The sequence below is a fragment of the Cajanus cajan genome, chromosome 4 (assembly GCF_000230855.2).
Source record: "Cajanus cajan strain Asha chromosome 4, NIPB_CcT2T_4, whole genome shotgun sequence".
NCBI lineage: Eukaryota > Viridiplantae > Streptophyta > Magnoliopsida > Fabales > Fabaceae > Cajanus > Cajanus cajan.
In genome coordinates this window covers 77,143,303-77,161,030 of record NC_138520.1, presented here as the reverse complement: position 1 = coordinate 77,161,030, position 17,728 = coordinate 77,143,303, and the positions used below count along the sequence as shown (strand labels likewise).

General features: G+C 31.5%; 1 protein-coding gene across 1 annotated transcript; it reads left to right on the top strand.

Moving 5' to 3' along the window:
* The first annotated feature begins 627 nt into the window (after positions 1-627).
* CPL3 (C-terminal domain phosphatase-like 3) lies at positions 628-8,656 on the top strand. Its single transcript, XM_020362989.3, has 12 exons — positions 628-1,561; positions 1,669-1,792; positions 1,875-1,930; positions 2,036-2,099; positions 2,212-3,606; positions 3,893-4,522; positions 4,594-4,740; positions 4,837-5,105; positions 5,204-5,315; positions 5,399-5,656; positions 7,271-7,317; positions 7,419-8,656. Exons 1-12 carry the CDS (start codon positions 981-983, stop codon positions 7,480-7,482), a joined length of 3,747 nt encoding a protein of 1,248 aa, XP_020218578.2. The 5' UTR covers positions 628-980; the 3' UTR covers positions 7,483-8,656.
* Positions 8,657-17,728: the final 9,072 nt, after the last annotated feature.

Genomic DNA, 17,728 nt, shown 5'->3' with positions numbered 1-17,728 from the left:
AATGTAATTAAAATTCAAAAAAGAATTATTATAAACATAATAAAAATTATATAAAAATTTTAAAAATTTTATAAAAAAATTTATACTATTTATAATTATTTATATAATATATTTTTACATGATTTTCATTATATTATAATCTATTTAAATTTAAAAGTCAATTAAGTTTCATAGTTTTTGTATTTATAAATTTAATATTAAGTTTAATTAGTTAAAAAATTAGATAAAAAAATTTGTTACAAAATTTAGAAATAATATTATTTTAAAATAGTTAAATTAAAATAAATATTTAATAAGTAAATGATTAAAATAAATTAAAAAAAAAGATAGAAGAATATAATTTAGTTAAAAAAATGAAAGAGGATCATCTTAGATGAAAGAAATATATAGTATAGGAAATAAAATATTTAAAGAATAATGATTAAAAAAGAGAAATAAAAGGATTTTATTTAGCGTGGAAATCGGAAACACATAATAGTGTTACTGGTAATAGGTACTCGGGTCATTCTCGTTCGTAAGCACACGGTGTTTCTTTCGGGGATCAGTGACGTGTACGGTCAAGATTCAAAACCAATCAAACTTAGATTCTCCTTCGTATCGTATCCCTATAAAACCCCCTCTCCCTTCCTCGTTTTCCCATTCTTCCGCCACCCTAGCGTATCGTTTCTTCTTTTAATTTTTTCGTCATTATTATTAAAACAATTTTCACTATTACTGTTATTTTTTTCTCTCTTTCGAAAAACCCGATTGCTTCATCGTCGGATCTGAAAAAAGCCCTCAGCGATTTCGATCTCGCGCAACAGATCCGACACCGTCAAACTTCGGATTCAGTTTTAACACTGTTGTTGCGCCCTAAATCTCACGATATTTCGAAGGACCCAAATTGGAACCCTAATTTTAATCACTTCACCCTAAAACTTTTCCGCTGTTTCGATCGCGATTCCGCTCGTTTGTTTGTTTGTCGTTTTGCTCTGCTTTCTATGGTTTTTGGATCGTTATTTGATTGTGAGAATTTGAAAGGATTGGAAAAGATGGGAAAGGAGGTTGAGGATGTGGAAGAGGGTGAGATTTCGGATACTGCTTCGGTGGAAGAGATTACGGAGGAGGATTTCAATAAGCAAGATGTTAAGGTGAATAATAACAACAATAAGCCCAATGGAAGTGATGCTAGGGTTTGGGCTGTTCACGATCTTTACTCAAAGTACCCTACTATATGTCGCGGTTATGCTTCGGGTTTGTATAACCTCGCTTGGGCACAAGCCGTGCAGAACAAGCCTTTGAATGATATTTTTGTGATGGAACTAGATTCTGATGGTAATGCTAATAGTAACAGCAACAACTCCAATCGACCGAGTTCTGGTTCTGTGAATTCGAAGGAGGTGGTGATGGTGGATGTGGATAAAGAAGAAGGGGAGTTGGAGGAGGGTGAGATTGATGCCGACGCTGACCCCGAAGCAGAAGGAGAAACTGTTGTTGTGTCTGCTTCTGAGACCGTTGCTGATTCTGAGCAGCTTGGTTTGAGGGATGTTCTGGAGGGTGTTACCGTTGCTAATGTGGCGGAGTAAGTGGCAATGTTCACGGGTTTTGTTGTTTTTCTCTGAATTGCTCGCATTGGAGTTACATTACAAGTTTGCAACATTGAATTTAATTTTTTGGATTTTGGTGTAGGTCGTTTCCTCAAACTTGCTACAGGCTGCAGAATGCCCTTCCTCAGGTGTCCTCTAGACCTGCTGATCCTGAGAAGGATGGTCTTGTTCGATTGTCGTTTAATGCAATTGAAGTGGTTTATTCTGTAAGACTCTCGGCAGCTTCAGTTTATATCATTTCTGTTTCTGCTGGAAAATCTATGACGATTGTTTATTGATTTGTTGTAGGTGTTCTGCTCTATGGAAACATCGGAGAAGGAACAAAACAAGGATAACATACTAAGGTTTATCAGAATTTGAGTTTTTAGGTCGTTGTACTTGTGAATTCTTCAAGTCGCAATACCTTCGATGACTAATATATGTTTTCTTGGCTACAATTTTCATGTCAGATTACTTTCTTTTGTGAAGGATCAACAACAGGCTCAATTGTTTTCTCCAGAGCATATCAAAGAGGTGATGTTTAATGTAACTGGATTTAGGAAGTGGTTCTGCAGTCCTTCTCATAATCTTCAATTTATAAACTCAGATGGAATAGAGTCTGAAATGTGGTTCTTTGTTCCTACAGATTCAGGGCATGATGATTGCAATTGATTCTGTTGGTGCTTTAAGCAATAGAGGGGCTATTGGCAAGGAGAAAGAATTGGAGACCCACGATATAAAGATGGAAGATCCATCTGTAGAAGTTGCTGAATTGATTTCTTCTAGTAAGCATTTGCATACTGACACAATTGGGGCATTACAAGTTTCAAAATTTGGACAGAATAGTATCAAGGGTAGAGGGATTCTGCTCCCTCTGTTAGACCTTCACAAGGATCATGATGCAGATAGTTTACCATCACCAACCCGAGAAGCACCGTCCTGCTTCCCTGTTAATAAATTACTTTCTACAGGAGAATCTTTGGTTATTAAATCTGGGTCACCTACTCCCATTACGGTGGCTGAGAAGATGGAACTTGGCAGTGAAGATTCTAAACTTCATCACTATGAAACTGACGCTTTTAAAGCTGTTTCCACATATCAGCAGAAGTTTGGTCGAAGTTCTCTTTTTACAAATGATAAACTTCCAAGTCCAACTCCTTCAGGTGATTGTGAGGATGAGGTTGTTGATACAAACGACGAAATCTCTAGTGCATCTACCAGTGGTTTTTTAACAAGCACCAAACCAATCCTTTTGGATCATCAGGCTGTTTCTGCTACTTCCATGGATAGGTCCGGCCTGCAAGGATTGATTAGTTCTAGAGTTGACACAGCAGGTCATGGGTCTTACCCAGTGAAAAGCTCTTCGAAGAGTAGAGATCCTAGGCTTCGTTTCATTAATTCTGATGCAACTGCCGTGGATAACCAATCTACAATCATACCTAATATGCCTAAAGTGGAATATGCTGGAGCGATAATCTCAAGGAAGCAAAAGGCTGCTGAAGAGCCTTCTTTGGATGTTACTGTATCAAAAAGACAAAAAAGTTCATTGGAAAATGCTGAACATAATATGAGCGAAGTGAGAACTGCAGCTGGAAGTGGTGGTTGGTTGGAAGAGATTACTGGGCCTGGAGCTCAGTTGATAGAGAGAAATCATTTAATGGACAAATTTGGACCTGAACCCAGAAAGACTTTGAATACAGTCAGTAGTTCCTGTGATGGTTCTGCTAATTTCAATGCAACAAGCATTAGAAATGAGCAGGCACCAGTTACAAGTAATAATGTGACAGCTTCCTTACCTGCTCTTTTGAAAGATATAGCTGTAAATCCAACCATGTTGCTAAACATACTTAGAGAGCAACAACTGAGATTAGCTGAAGCCAAAAAGAAATCTGCCGATTCTGCTACAAATGTGCTGCATCTAACAAGCTTGAATTCGACAATGGGAACAGATTCAACTGTGAGTATTGGTTCATCAATGACCACTGGTGTTCTTCATAGTTCTGTCGGAATGCATCCGGTTTCATCACAATCAACTTCCACGGTAAAATGCTTTTGAGATTGTTTGTCTCAAGTATACACTACTGAAGTCAATTTTTGAATATTCACTTGCGGCTATGGTGTTATCTAATTAACTATTTTTTCTTCCTCTTGCACCTAAAAATTAAATTGAAATTGAAATTAAAGTTTTAAACATATTGATCGGTCCTTTATTCTGCATGAACTTAGACTAAAATATTGATTGTGGAATTTGGAACTCAATTTAGTGTCATGAAAAATCCTGCAAGCTAACTGTAGTTACATTTTTTGAACGTGGTTGACACAAACAGGCACACAGCCTACAAGATGATTCAGGAAAGATTCGCATGAAACCCCGTGATCCACGGCGCATTCTCCACAGTAATAATGCCACTCAGAAGAGTGGTTGCTTGGGGAACGAGCAATTCAAAGTCACAGTATCCCCTGCTTCAAACAACCAGGGAACTGGTGACAACATCAAAGTCCCGAAGCTTGAGGGTAGGGTGGACACAAAATTGGTGACTAGTCAATCAAGTGCAGCACCTGATATTGCTCGACAGTTCACCAAGAATCTGAAAAACATTGCTGATATTATGTCTGTTTCCCAAGAATCATCAAATCATTCTCCTGCTGCTCAAAATTTTTCTTCTGCATCTGTTCCCCTTACTTTAGATAGAGGGGAACAGAAACCTGTTGTGTCAAACTCTCAGAACCTGCAGGCTGGTGTAGGATCAGCTAATGAAACTGGTGCATCAGGTGCCTCTCGATCCCAGAGTACATGGGGGGATGTTGAACATCTTTTCGATGGTTATGATGAGCAGCAGAAGGCTGCTATACAGAGAGAGAGGGCGAGGAGGATTGATGAACAGAATAAAATGTTTGCTGCTCGGAAATTGTGCCTTGTATTGGACCTAGATCACACATTACTTAATTCTGCTAAGGTAATTTGCATGGAATGGGTTCTGCTTTAGATATAAGTGTGTTATTGCATGTTATTAACATTTTCTTTCAGTTTGTGGAAGTTGATCCTGTGCATGAGGAGATATTGAGAAAGAAAGAAGAACAGGACCGTGAGAAGCCTCACAGACATCTTTTTCGCTTTCCTCATATGGGAATGTGGACTAAACTCAGACCAGGAATCTGGAACTTTTTGGAGAAGGTAATTTTATGAATTCTACAATATGCTTTTGGCATGACATCATACAATGGCTTAATTTTGAATTGAAGTATTTACATCTTCCTAAATGCTTTGTAGGCTAGTAAGCTTTATGAGCTGCATCTTTACACTATGGGAAACAAGCTATATGCGACAGAAATGGCAAAGGTGCTTGATCCAAAGGGGGTTTTGTTTGCTGGTAGAGTTATTTCTAGAGGCGATGATACTGATTCAGGTGATGGTGATGAGAGGGTTCCCAAAAGCAAAGATTTAGAAGGCGTTTTGGGTATGGAATCATCTGTTGTAATTATAGATGATTCTGTGAGGGTCTGGCCTCATAACAAATTGAACCTGATAGTGGTGGAAAGGTCTGTGTAACATGGGTTTCAACCTCATGCAATTATTTCCTACTGTTATATATTCAGCAGATGTTCCATTCCTCTATTAAATTTTAAGATATGTGCAGGTATACATACTTCCCCTGTAGTAGACGTCAGTTTGGACTTCTTGGTCCTTCCCTTCTCGAGATTGATCATGATGAGAGACCCGAAGCTGGAACTCTGGCATCCTCTTTGGCGGTGAGTTTTTATTTATTGGTTTTTTTGTTAACTTGGGATGGCTTGTTATTCTTCAGTTGATAATTTCCTTTCTTCCTCATTAGGTTATTGAGAGAATACACCAAAATTTTTTCGCTTCTCAATCCTTAGAAGACGTGGATGTCAGAAATATACTAGCATCAGAGCAGAGAAAAATCTTAGCTGGTTGTCGTATAGTATTTAGTAGGGTGTTTCCAACAAGTTTACAAAATCCTCACCTTCACCCGTTGTGGCAGACAGCTGAACAGTTCGGTGCTGTTTGCACCGCCAATATTGATGACCAGGTTACTCATGTAGTTGCACATTGCCTTGGGACTGATAAGGTATAGTATTGCCAAACTCTCAGCGCATTATGTTAGTCTCTGTCTGTGCGCATGCATTATTTTGTTTAATTGTTGTATTAAGCATGTAAATAAAATTAAGGGGCTGTTTGGTTTTAGAAAACATTTTCTATTTTTTTTCTAATTTTATTTTATGAAAATAATTTTCATTTATAAATTTTGAAATTTAGAAAATATGTTTGGTTTAATTTTTCAGTTTCTAATTTAAGAAAATGAGTAATATTGAAAATTTGTATGGTAAATAAATTTTTAATATATGCTCAATAATATTGAAATTATTGTATTATTTATATGTTTATTTAAATAAATAAAGATGAATGTAACTAGCATTGCATCTTAAGCATCACAACCAAAACAAAACAAAATAAATATAATTTATACTTGTCATAAAAATAACAATCATAACAGCAATTGAAGCAGCAGATTATGATAAGTAAATAGAAGCTGCAGAATTAAAAAGAAAATTAAATCACAACCCTGTTATTTATAACAAAATACTCAATTTCCCATACATATAATCAAAACTAAGAATCATTCAAAGACAAATTACATATTTAGAAACATATGTAAGATAATTAATTAATACACACGCCATAATACTTTTCCCGATCCCTTATGAGGCATTTAACAGAAAACTGATTCCACTGCCTTGTTGGGATCTGCTACAGTATGTGACTTCAACACTCGCTAACAAGGAATGGTTTTTCACCTTCACGATAAAAAAAAATATGAATGTGTAAACAAATTGGAGAAAAAGAAGTGAGTTACGGAAGGAAGAGAATACAATTTGAGGATATTTAGGTTGAGCGATTCAGAAGAAATCTCATCCTCCAAAAAACTTGCATTTATAGAGAAGTGCATGCTCAGAGATTGTGGAGGGATTTCGTGAGAAACAATCATCAAAATAAGAAGGAAGTTGCTTGTAACAGCAACCCCTGGGACCATGAGACCGCATGCACTACTCAGTCCGAAGAAGAAAAAAAAAAAGTTGACGTCATTGTAATTACACAATATGCCACCACATTTTTGTTGTGCAGTTTTCATTTTCTTTGAAAACAATGGAAATTTTAGTTTTTATTTTCAATATTGGATCCAGTTTGAAAACGTTTTTAAAAATTTTTTCTAAAATCAAATTAAACATATTTTGACCAAAATTTTTATTTTTGTTGAAAATGAAAATAGAAAACAGACATGCCAAACAACCCCTACATTCCTGCAATGATACAGTTCTCCATATTAAGGAGTAACACCTGATGGGATATAAAAGTTAACCATTGATGAATTTGAGTGCAAATCAAGTTGTTCTTGGTTTAATTTAATTCAAGTTTAATCCAGGTGATTCATCCGGCTGTGCCCCCCACCTTTTCCAATTTGCTCATAACATGGAAACCTAAACTCTTAACAGTTCATGGCATGTTTACACACATCAATTAATAGAAGACCATTTTACTTTCATCAATTAGAAGGGTTTTTTCTGCAACTACTATTCTCACCAGGACTAACATCCTGTAAAATATTCATTATTATGGTAGTTGGGGCAGACTGTTCTTGTCAATTGAATTTGAATCTTGATAAGTGCTACCTTTTCTTGAGCAGGTAAATTGGGCTCTTTCCACAGGAAGATTTGTTGTCCATCCTGGCTGGTGAGTTTCTCGTAATTGACATTTATGTTTGTCCTTCTGTCTTTTTTTCTTCTTGAATTTGACTTGTGCTGCTTCTCTTCCCCTCCAATGTAAAAAAACAGGGTGGAAGCATCAGCATTGCTTTATAGGAGGGCGAATGAGCAAGATTTTGCCATTAAACCATAAAAAACTGACCTAAATCTCTTCCATAAACTAAAATATGTGAAAACATAATCAAGAATCACATTGATTTTGGGGGTGTGAAATCATTAGATCGAAACGGGTCAGCTGAGTATAGTTTTAATTCATGATGATTCTGTCCATTGGAGATGGTGATTGGTGGGTGTATGTAATTTTACTAAGATGACTGGCCAGTTGTTGAGGAGTTGAATGGAGGACAATATGAGTGCCCTTTGGACAAGGGTTCGATGCTGCAGGGCCTGACAGAATTGGTTGATTGCTTTAGGGACTAGGTGAGTGATATTGTGGGGGTGGCTTTTGTGAGTTGCTCCCAGTAAATTTTGCCTGACATGGTTTTGAGAGTGATATTATTTCTGTTGCTGACAATGGAAAGCAAAAATACCTCGGCATTTAGAAAGTTAAAATGTGGAGGAACTCAGCTTGAGGGAGGTTGACTGATCCATATTGGGAGGGGTGATAAAAAAAATTCTTTTGTTAGAGAGAACTCGAGTGTAAGGAGAAGGGGGTTCTAGAACAGTCAGTCAGGATTTTTTGGAAATGGATTCGTGGCCCAGCAAAATGGATTTCTGATAACTAAATTTGTATATCAATGCGTCACTGCAAAGCATGAGGGGCTTAAATTAACCAAGCATTCACTACTCCCTCTCCCCAAAACAATGAAAGCTTGGCAGGGAGGGGGAAGAATACAAAACGAAAGCAAGCATGTCTAAGTCTAACCATGATTTATGGTCGGGTCCTTTTACCCTTTTGGTTGCTTCTGCCATCAATTTATGCGGATTGCGTTGCTTTACAAATTACAACAACACAATAGGAAAATCTTAAGAATTTGCAAAATTGGCAATCTAATTCGTGAGGTCATTTTTACAGACAAAAGCCTTCTCGGCCAATATAGTAAGAGGAAAAAAATGTTTTACTATATACCCAATAATAATGTCAAAATATTGTTGTGCAGCATACTGAAAAAGGACCACAGAAATTATACCCTCGTGTAGTCGTGTCTGTTTAATTTTGGCAACATTAATGAACCCTTGTTTGCTGTCTGGGTCTCGTAGCTGGCATGTTCATGCCGCTGAAATGAGTAGTATCTTATTGGTTGACGTTTTTATAGAGAAAAACTATCATTGTTTACTAATAAACCAAAAGGTGTAGTTTTTGTTTATTCCACATATTTCTCATTCTTTTACACAAACTGAGAAAATATTACATACCAGCTCATGTCTGAAGATGTGCAACATTTTTTTGCAATTAACACAATAGTTTGTCTTATACCGGTATACACTTGTAAGAGAGGTGCCATACTATTATATTTAGCCAACTCAATTGAAAATTTGAATATATGAGACAATTCAACCAGTTAGTTCTGTAACTTATTTTCCCTAACTACATCCTATCATGAAAAAATCTTAAATCTACTAAATCACATCAAATGAATGTAAAGCAAGCTAATATCCATGTCAACATGTTGTATTAGTGAATTATTAGGCTTGTAATTTGCATTGATCCAGAAAAGAAGACCGTTGAATCAATTTTAATGTTTTTCCAGAGATATAAAATATATATTTTGTAGTACAAAGGGGCAACAAGGACTTGCGTGTAATTCACCTAAGCCTCTCACCGGCTAACTCTAGTGGGTTAGAGATACAAAGTATTAAACTATTGTTTATGTTGTTGGGTTCTTGATAGGATTGGACTGAAATGGATAGTGGATGAGACAAAAATGATATTCAACTCCAAAATGTAGGGCTTGATTAGTTAGGCTGCCATATTACTTACTGATTTTCAATTTTTGTGTTTTTTATTTTTGAAGAAAAAGATCCATGACATTAATAAAGAACATAAAAGTCTACCATGCCAAAATGTCATGTTCTACAACAACTGGTGCTTGGGAAGACAATTCCTCGAGCCAAAACACGTCTCATCTCTCCTGTAGAGAAAACAAATTTAGCTAAACAATCTGCAACTAAAAGATCCATCAAATGACAGTTCTTTATTTAATGTATGAATTTTTCTATGGTATTTTCATCAAAAAGGGATTGACAATCTTGCATAGTGTCTGAAAGTATTTACAATCACTACCTATACCTTTTTCTCCATTCCACAGAGAGATCTTGACAGTCATTCTCAAAAGCATTTTGGTTGAGACACAAAAGTCCTGCAATTTTTGGTTGAAACCACTGAGGATCGAAATAAGTAGTTGTTGCCATTATCTTTTCCTCACGATTTCTAAAAACAACTTCCATACCATTATCCCACTTGAACAGAGGCCTCAAAGTTGGCTTTGATTATCCCATTAGATGGAGATCTCCATCCCTGCATTCCCTGTCCAACTCTTATTGTGTGATGTTGGGGAGTTTACCTGTGATAAAACCTGTTGCCTAGTTGTGTCCTTCCCCTCAAAATCCCAAGCATATTGATGTCTCTATATGACATACAGTAGCTCAAACATCCGAGCAATACTTTCCTTATCCTTCAATTTCAAAATCCTATTGGTCTAAACTGTAAAAGGTGACTCCTCATCTAACTCTACTCTAATGGCCATTGCTGATGCAAACCACAACCTCCTAACCTCGCCACAAATGAAAAGTGAATATATTTTAGATTGGTTGTGACGAACTAGTAGAGCAGACTAGCAGGCTCTCCACACTAGATGCTAACATCTTTGTGGAGGGTTAATTTTCCAAATCTTATTCCACAAGTTACCTGGGATTGCACTTGAGGAGACATTTTGGGAAGCTAATCTAGATTCAGCTATTCGATACACTGTCTTAACTGTGTAGTACCTATCCTAACTTAGTTTCCAGAAAAACTTAACCTGAGATTGAAAATGGCGTAAAGGGATGCTAAGAATATGATTTCGGTTGCCTTGGTATAAAGCAAATTAATCAAGTGGATATCCCATTTCCTTGTACCAGTTAAAGTTACAATCAATTCTGAAACCAACATATCTCTATCCACAAACGAGTTTGGTTGTTCATGCAACTTATTTCAAGTTTAGTCTAGCACAACCCAACAATGTATACGTGGGAGGATAGAGGTGCAAATTAAATTTAAAATTTTTAATGTATAAATGAAGTCTACAAATTTTTAGGAAATTTAAATATTATTTGATACTTTGTTATATAAATTTAAATTAACGTATAAAATATTTTTATGATAATCCGTCAATTTAAATTAATGAGATACAGTATGAAATGATTTTAAATTTTCTTAAGAATTTGCAAACTTGATTTATGCATTAAGAACTTTAAATTCAACAGTTGGATTGTTACAATTTGATGTAGAATATAAGTTATTGAGTAAAATAAGTCTAAGTAAGCTTACTCCTAGATAGATTTATTCCATTCAATAAATTATGTTTTATATCAAATTTTATTGGCCCAACCGTTAAATTAAAATTTTTTAATACATAGATCAAGTTTGCAAATTTTTAGAAAAATTAAAAATTATTTGATACTTTATTTCATTAATTCAAATTGACGGATAATCATAAAATGATTTTATACATTGATTTACTCCGTTCAATAACTTATGTTCTACATCAAATTTCAACAACTCAATCGTTGAATTTAAAGTTCTTAATGCATAGATCAAATCTGCAAATTTTTAAAAAATTTGAAAATCATTTGATATTTCATTTCATTAATTTAAATCAATGTATAAAATGATTTTATGATTATCCATTAATTTGAATTAATGAAATGAAGTATCAAATGATTTTTAAATTTTTAAAAAATTTGCAAACTTGATCTATGCATTAAAAACTTTAAATTCAACAGTTGGATTGTTGAAATTTGATGTAGAACATGAGTTATTGAATAGAGTATGTCTAGGTAGACTTATTATAATTACACCAATGTAACTTTTACTAAGTATTACACCACTCAATAACTTTATATTAAATGTGAATTTTGTAAATTCAATTGTTAGATTGAAAGTTTATATATATAGAGGAGGGTTATAATAACATCAGTGTAACTTTTATTAAGTATTACACCGTTTAATAACTTTATATTAAATGTGAATTTTGTAAATCTAACCGTTAGATTTAAAGTTCATATCACTTTATATATTGATTTACAAAATTCACATTTAATATAAAGTTATTAAGCGGTGTAATATTTAATAAAAGTTACACCGTTATTATTATAACCTTCCTCTTTCTCTTTCTATACATACATACACACACACATATATATATATATAGAGAGAGAGAGAGACTTGATAAATCTAGAATAAAATAGGGTTCATTAGTTTGTAAAAATCATCAACTCATAAAAAACTAACTACTTTTTTTTTTGGATAAGCAAAAAACATAATATTAAGAAAAGAGAGTACAAAGGGTACTCCAACCTATATACAAAGTTAAGACAACTGCTGAATACATATCAATGACTCATTTAACCAATTTATGTATACTAGTTATCTCTCATTCAGACCTGCTGTCAACCATTTTCATGACCTATATTTGATAGCATCTATAATCTCCTCAACATTTATTATACCATTGTTAAAGACAATGTTATTTCTATGTAACTAAATACTCCATACCACAACTACCCAAATACTTACTAACTACTTTATACATCATTTTGATTTTCACAACATTTTAAAAGTTAAAGTTAGATTTTTCTTTAAAACTATTTAAATAAATGTCGAAAGAGTTAAATTGTTTAAGTAAAATTGAGACTTGTCATTTGTTATAATTTTTTTAAAATCCTGATGTAGCCTACATAAAAGTCTAACTTATAAGTGTGTATAAAAATTTATGTTAATAATTTTAACGCTAAGATACAAATGATTACATGTATATGTATGTATAGTTTTATAAAATTTGAATATTATTTTATGATAAAAACATATTTAAGGGTCTAATATGATATACATGACCCAATAAAAAAATTATTGTGTTAATATTTTTAAGTAGGACATAAGTTTTTATTTTTCAATAAAATTTTAATACTTCATTCGATTCTTGATCATTTTGAAAATTCTTAATTAGATACTTAAACTAAAAAAAAAACTAATCTTTTATATATATATATATATATATATATATATATATATATATTGTAATTGAGTCTCTAAAGTTAGTATAACCATCACAAATTATTACTTTTTAACAGTTTAAAATTACCACAAGTTAACAAGAATTCAATTACAAAAAAAAAAAAATATTAGATACTCAATTAAATAAACTTATAATTTTCATTTTTATATAAATCAAAATACTTAATATTTTAAAAAGATAAATAAATATCATTTTATAAGATTATAAAAAATTTGATTCAAGAATAATAATAAATAAATTTTTATTTTTATTTAAATATGTTAGTCTGACAAGCCTAATAACTTTTTCAAATAGCTTGAAGTTCAATTTTGTTTTGAACTAATAAAAGTTTTATCCTGAACTATTTTTTTTTTTTTTAAAATCTAACTTGAGTTGAAGCTAATCCCTGTCAAGTAACTTGATATATTCCTATTCCTAATTATATGTAAGTTTACAAGTCAGTTTAGTGCATAGTTGTCTATATTTAAATAGACTAGACTAGCTAGGTTGACCCATTAACTTGATATGTTTCTTTTGTATGGTTCTCATTTGGTTCACGTATTGAATAATAAAATATAAAAATGTTAAAAAAATCAAAGATGTTGAAAAGCTTTATAATTATAACAGTTAATAACTAAAAAATGTCTAAGATGAATGCAAAACATAACGAATACAATATTAATATTGAAATAATGGTTTATATTTAATTTAAAAGTAATAAAAATTTAAACGACAAAAAAATAATTCATATTTTAAAGGAATAATTGATCTATATATAGGTTGATTGAGTGGCTTTTTCAACTTGTATAGTTAAATGAACTAACTCAGTAACTTTTTCAACTTAAAAGTTAAGTGAACTGGACTAAATAAGTCCGTATTTAAATGGATCAACATATTGCAATATTCTAATTTACTTAATTCGTATGTTAAGCTGACCATTCGTGAGTTTTATTCATATTCCAAACTCTGGTTTGTATGTTAATATCAAAAGTTTAATCCATCATATAACTTGACCAGTTGGGTGGGGAAGGTTGGGGGATTTAATTTTAAACCAGGCTTAACCCATATTGTTGTGAGGAGTGGGTTGGGTCTATCGATATCTTAAAATTCATCAAATTCAGTTTCAATGGTTGTCCTTGTTAGTGAGTAATATATATTTTTTAACGGATTTTCTTAATAATATCATAATTACTTAAAATATGAAGTATTAAACTATGATAAGAGAAATTAATTTCATACAGTTTTAAAGAACACAACTAGTTAGAAAGCTAGTCAGGACATAAAATTATTGTTAACTGCAAAACATGATGCGTGAATTATTGTAATATTCTTTACCACCAAGTTCGATTCTATATATATATATATATATATCAAATTTATATTTATATATTTTGAATTATATATTAATATATAATATATTTATTATATAAATAAAAATAATTTTTAATGACATACATTATATTATTATAGGATATGTGTACCTCTATCACAATTATTTTCATTGGTTGGTTTGGTTTGGCTGAGTAGAAAGCTGCAGACGAGGAAAAGAAGAAAAAGGGAAACAAGGCACACATTCATTCATAGCTCATTCTCTTCCCTGTCTTAATCTTATCCCCCGCCATCACTATTCACTAAATATATCTTTTTTATTCCTTACATACTAACAATATCTATATTTAAGAGTAAATTACAGATATATTCTTTAAGTTTTATAAGATTATATATACACAACTATTTCTTTTTATTATTTATTTTTAATTTTCAACAACTTCCTTAATTTATAGAGACACATCGTATAATATTTTTAAATAATTAAAAGAAATTATGTAATATTTTTTAAACAATTAAAAAGAAGTTATATGTAGTGTGACTTACTCTCTGTTTAATCGTTCATTAATGTGTTTAGCATCACCCTATATTATTCCTTTGAAGACATGATCATTAACCAAAGGATAATCATCATCATTTCAGAAGCAAAGATTATGAAAGGCAAAGACGATTTACTCAACGTGGGTGCATGTATATGGTTCCCCCTTTGTGCTCCCACCATAATTATTGCACTCAAATGACGATAAGCGATTATGGTCGAGCAGTGTTAATCTGCATGTCACATTTTATAATTAATTATTTTCAACACATTCTTTATTATTAATCTATATTTTTTTTAAAATCACAAAGTTATTGTAAATATAATTTATCGAGTAAGAAGTAAATTAAGTTTATGTTTCATTAGTTGGTATATAGTTTTATTAGTCAACATTATTTTTTTTTTCTTCAAGAAATATGTTATTTTATTACTAAAAGTTCAATTCATATTTGTTTGGTCTAAAATCTTGGGGAAAAGGTTTTTCTAGAAGGTAGTTCAAATGGGCCAACAGCAGAAAGGTAAAAAAGAAGAAACCAGGTACTATTTAGGTTGTTGAAGAACTTTGAGGAGGGAGATAAATGGGTAAAAATGCATGAGGTGACATGGCCTTAATTATGATTTTAAAAATGGTAGATGTAGCAGTGGTTGGTTAAAAAGAAAGAAAGAGGTGACAAGGTTGTCTTGATAAGCAAGTAGGAAGAAGCTTTTACCAACATGGTCAAGTGGTAATCATAATCACAATGACCTCCACTTTCCATATTCTATTCTATTCTAAACATCATCACCTGCATGCCTCAGAGAAAGAAAGAAGGTGCAATTTCCAATCTTTTTTTCTCCTTTTCCTTATTTTGGTTATCATGCTTCTACCTTTTGCAAATTTTCTCTTCTTATTTACTCCCGTGAGTGCCGCAGATCAGTTCCTCTATCTACCTTGGAAGCATATAATAAGGTATAGTAATTTAGATATAATAGTATCTTAATAGAAGAACTCATATATACTATATATCTATTGGTAATGGAACATGTTTTAATCGTGAAGTGATCTACATCATTGGAGATGAATAATTTTGAACATCACCAAAAATATGTAGTAATAAGGAGTCATTCTTAAGATAGAAAAAAAATAAAGAATAAAAGCTTTCTGGTTGAGAATGAACCAAAAAGAAGTAAGTAGAGTGAGCTTTATGTATGCAACTAATCATTTGCATTAGAGGCAATAAGATTTTTTTTGGTAGTGGTTCAACAAACCAAGCACAAGAATTTCAAAACTGAATTTTGGACAAAATTTAGAAAAACTTGTTGAAGATCCACCTTTAGAATTAGGTCCCCCAAACATCGAATATTCGAAGCTGTGAGTTGCTGCCACTTCAACACTAAAGGAGCTTTATTCTTGGTTTCACATTCTTGTCACATTTCCCAACCATATGATCCATTTCTTATTTGTTTTCAGAGCTTAATTATTTAAATGTATTAATTAGAGTTTAACCATATGAGCCAATCTTCTTATTTTTATTTCATTTTTTTAATCATTATACATAAACAACCTAAAATTAAAATGAATAACTTTTAATTGTTTCACTATCTTCAAGAAACATTTTTCTTAGTTCTTTTTTCTTTCTCTTTTAAAAGTTCTGTCCATAAAAGACTCGCGTAAAATTTATTCTTGCGTCGTCTGTTATTCAGTTTACTAAAATGATTTAGATTTTACCTTGAAGGATTCCACAGAATCTTCATTCATGACTTTTTTCAAAGAAGTGTAACCTAATTAGAAAAGAAAATAAAGTACAGTGTTTAAAATAGACATTCTCACTCTTTTTTGTTAGTTAGCACAAATCTCATTTTTCTTTTAACCTACTAAACATGTTTATTGAATTATAAGTTAAAAAAAAACACAAATATGAAAGGAATGAAGAACAATACAAGAACAATGAACGTTATCATATAAAAATAAAAGTGTGCACTCAACTAGTATCATCACCATACTAAATATATTGTCTAAAAAATTTCGTGATTTAATTTTCATGCATATGTATTAAGAATGAATATGACTCAATCCAATATGTTAATTTGGTTATTTTTAAAATTGATTTAGACAAATTTAAATTTTAAATTTGAGATCGATACATTTTTAAGATGGATTTAAATTATATTTTAAACCATTCAATGTAATATGATATATAATATTTTCTTAAAAAATATAATTTTTATTGAATTAATACACAATAAAGATTTAATTAGTTGATGATATTTTTTTTATAATATTATATTTATAATAAAATTATTTATTTTAAAAATATATATTATAAAATATATCTTAATTTAAGTTTTACACTTCTTTTAATTTATAATTTAATTATATATATTGTTAAAATTAATATAATATATCAAAATTTAGTTGACCCGATTTTATTTTATATATCATATTTTATATGTATGTTAAAATTAATATATATATATATTTTATTTTTTATTTTTTTTATTTTATATGTTTTTGTAGATTTGTCAAATTGAATTTGAATTTTAAAAAATAGTTCAATAAAAAAATTGAGTTGAATTTGATAAAAATGAACCTGACCTAACTTAACCCATATTAACCCATAATATATTGAGGGATTTGATCAACTTAACCTCCCATAACTTAAATTATATTTTTCCTAACATCATCCAAATTAGCTTTCACATTCTTAGTGTGTTTGGAAATACGTTTCCACATATTTAATCACATCTGTACGAGATAAAAAACGTGAAAATAAGAAGTAAAATTTTTTTATTTCTCCACGTGATTTTCAAACGTGTATCCAAACACACTCTTTGAAATTCAAATTTAATTTCATCCCCTCATACGAAACTATTATCAACACAAAATTGTTTCAATCCCAATTTCCATGTTTATGAGCAAATGAGCACAAAACATTTCATCATCCTCCCACCAACGGCGAAACCTAAGTATTTTAAACTGGCATTTACGTAAATGATGAGCAAACACCAATTTATTCTTTCACTCACTTCCAGGATACACTTTTTGCTTCTTTCATGTCTTTGACACAAGTTCGCCAATTCATTATCTGTCATATTCTATATTCCTAAAAATTTTCCTAATTCACCAATTAATTATATACAAATATACTAAATATTTTACATAAAAATAGACAAATAATTAAAAAAATATATGACAGATAATCTCATTATTTTATATATAATATGCTTACCTACATAATGAAAATTGAACACAAATCTTTATACAATGTAAAAAATTTATATATGAATATGCTCACTCATAGAATGAAAATTCAACATAAATTATCATACATGTAATT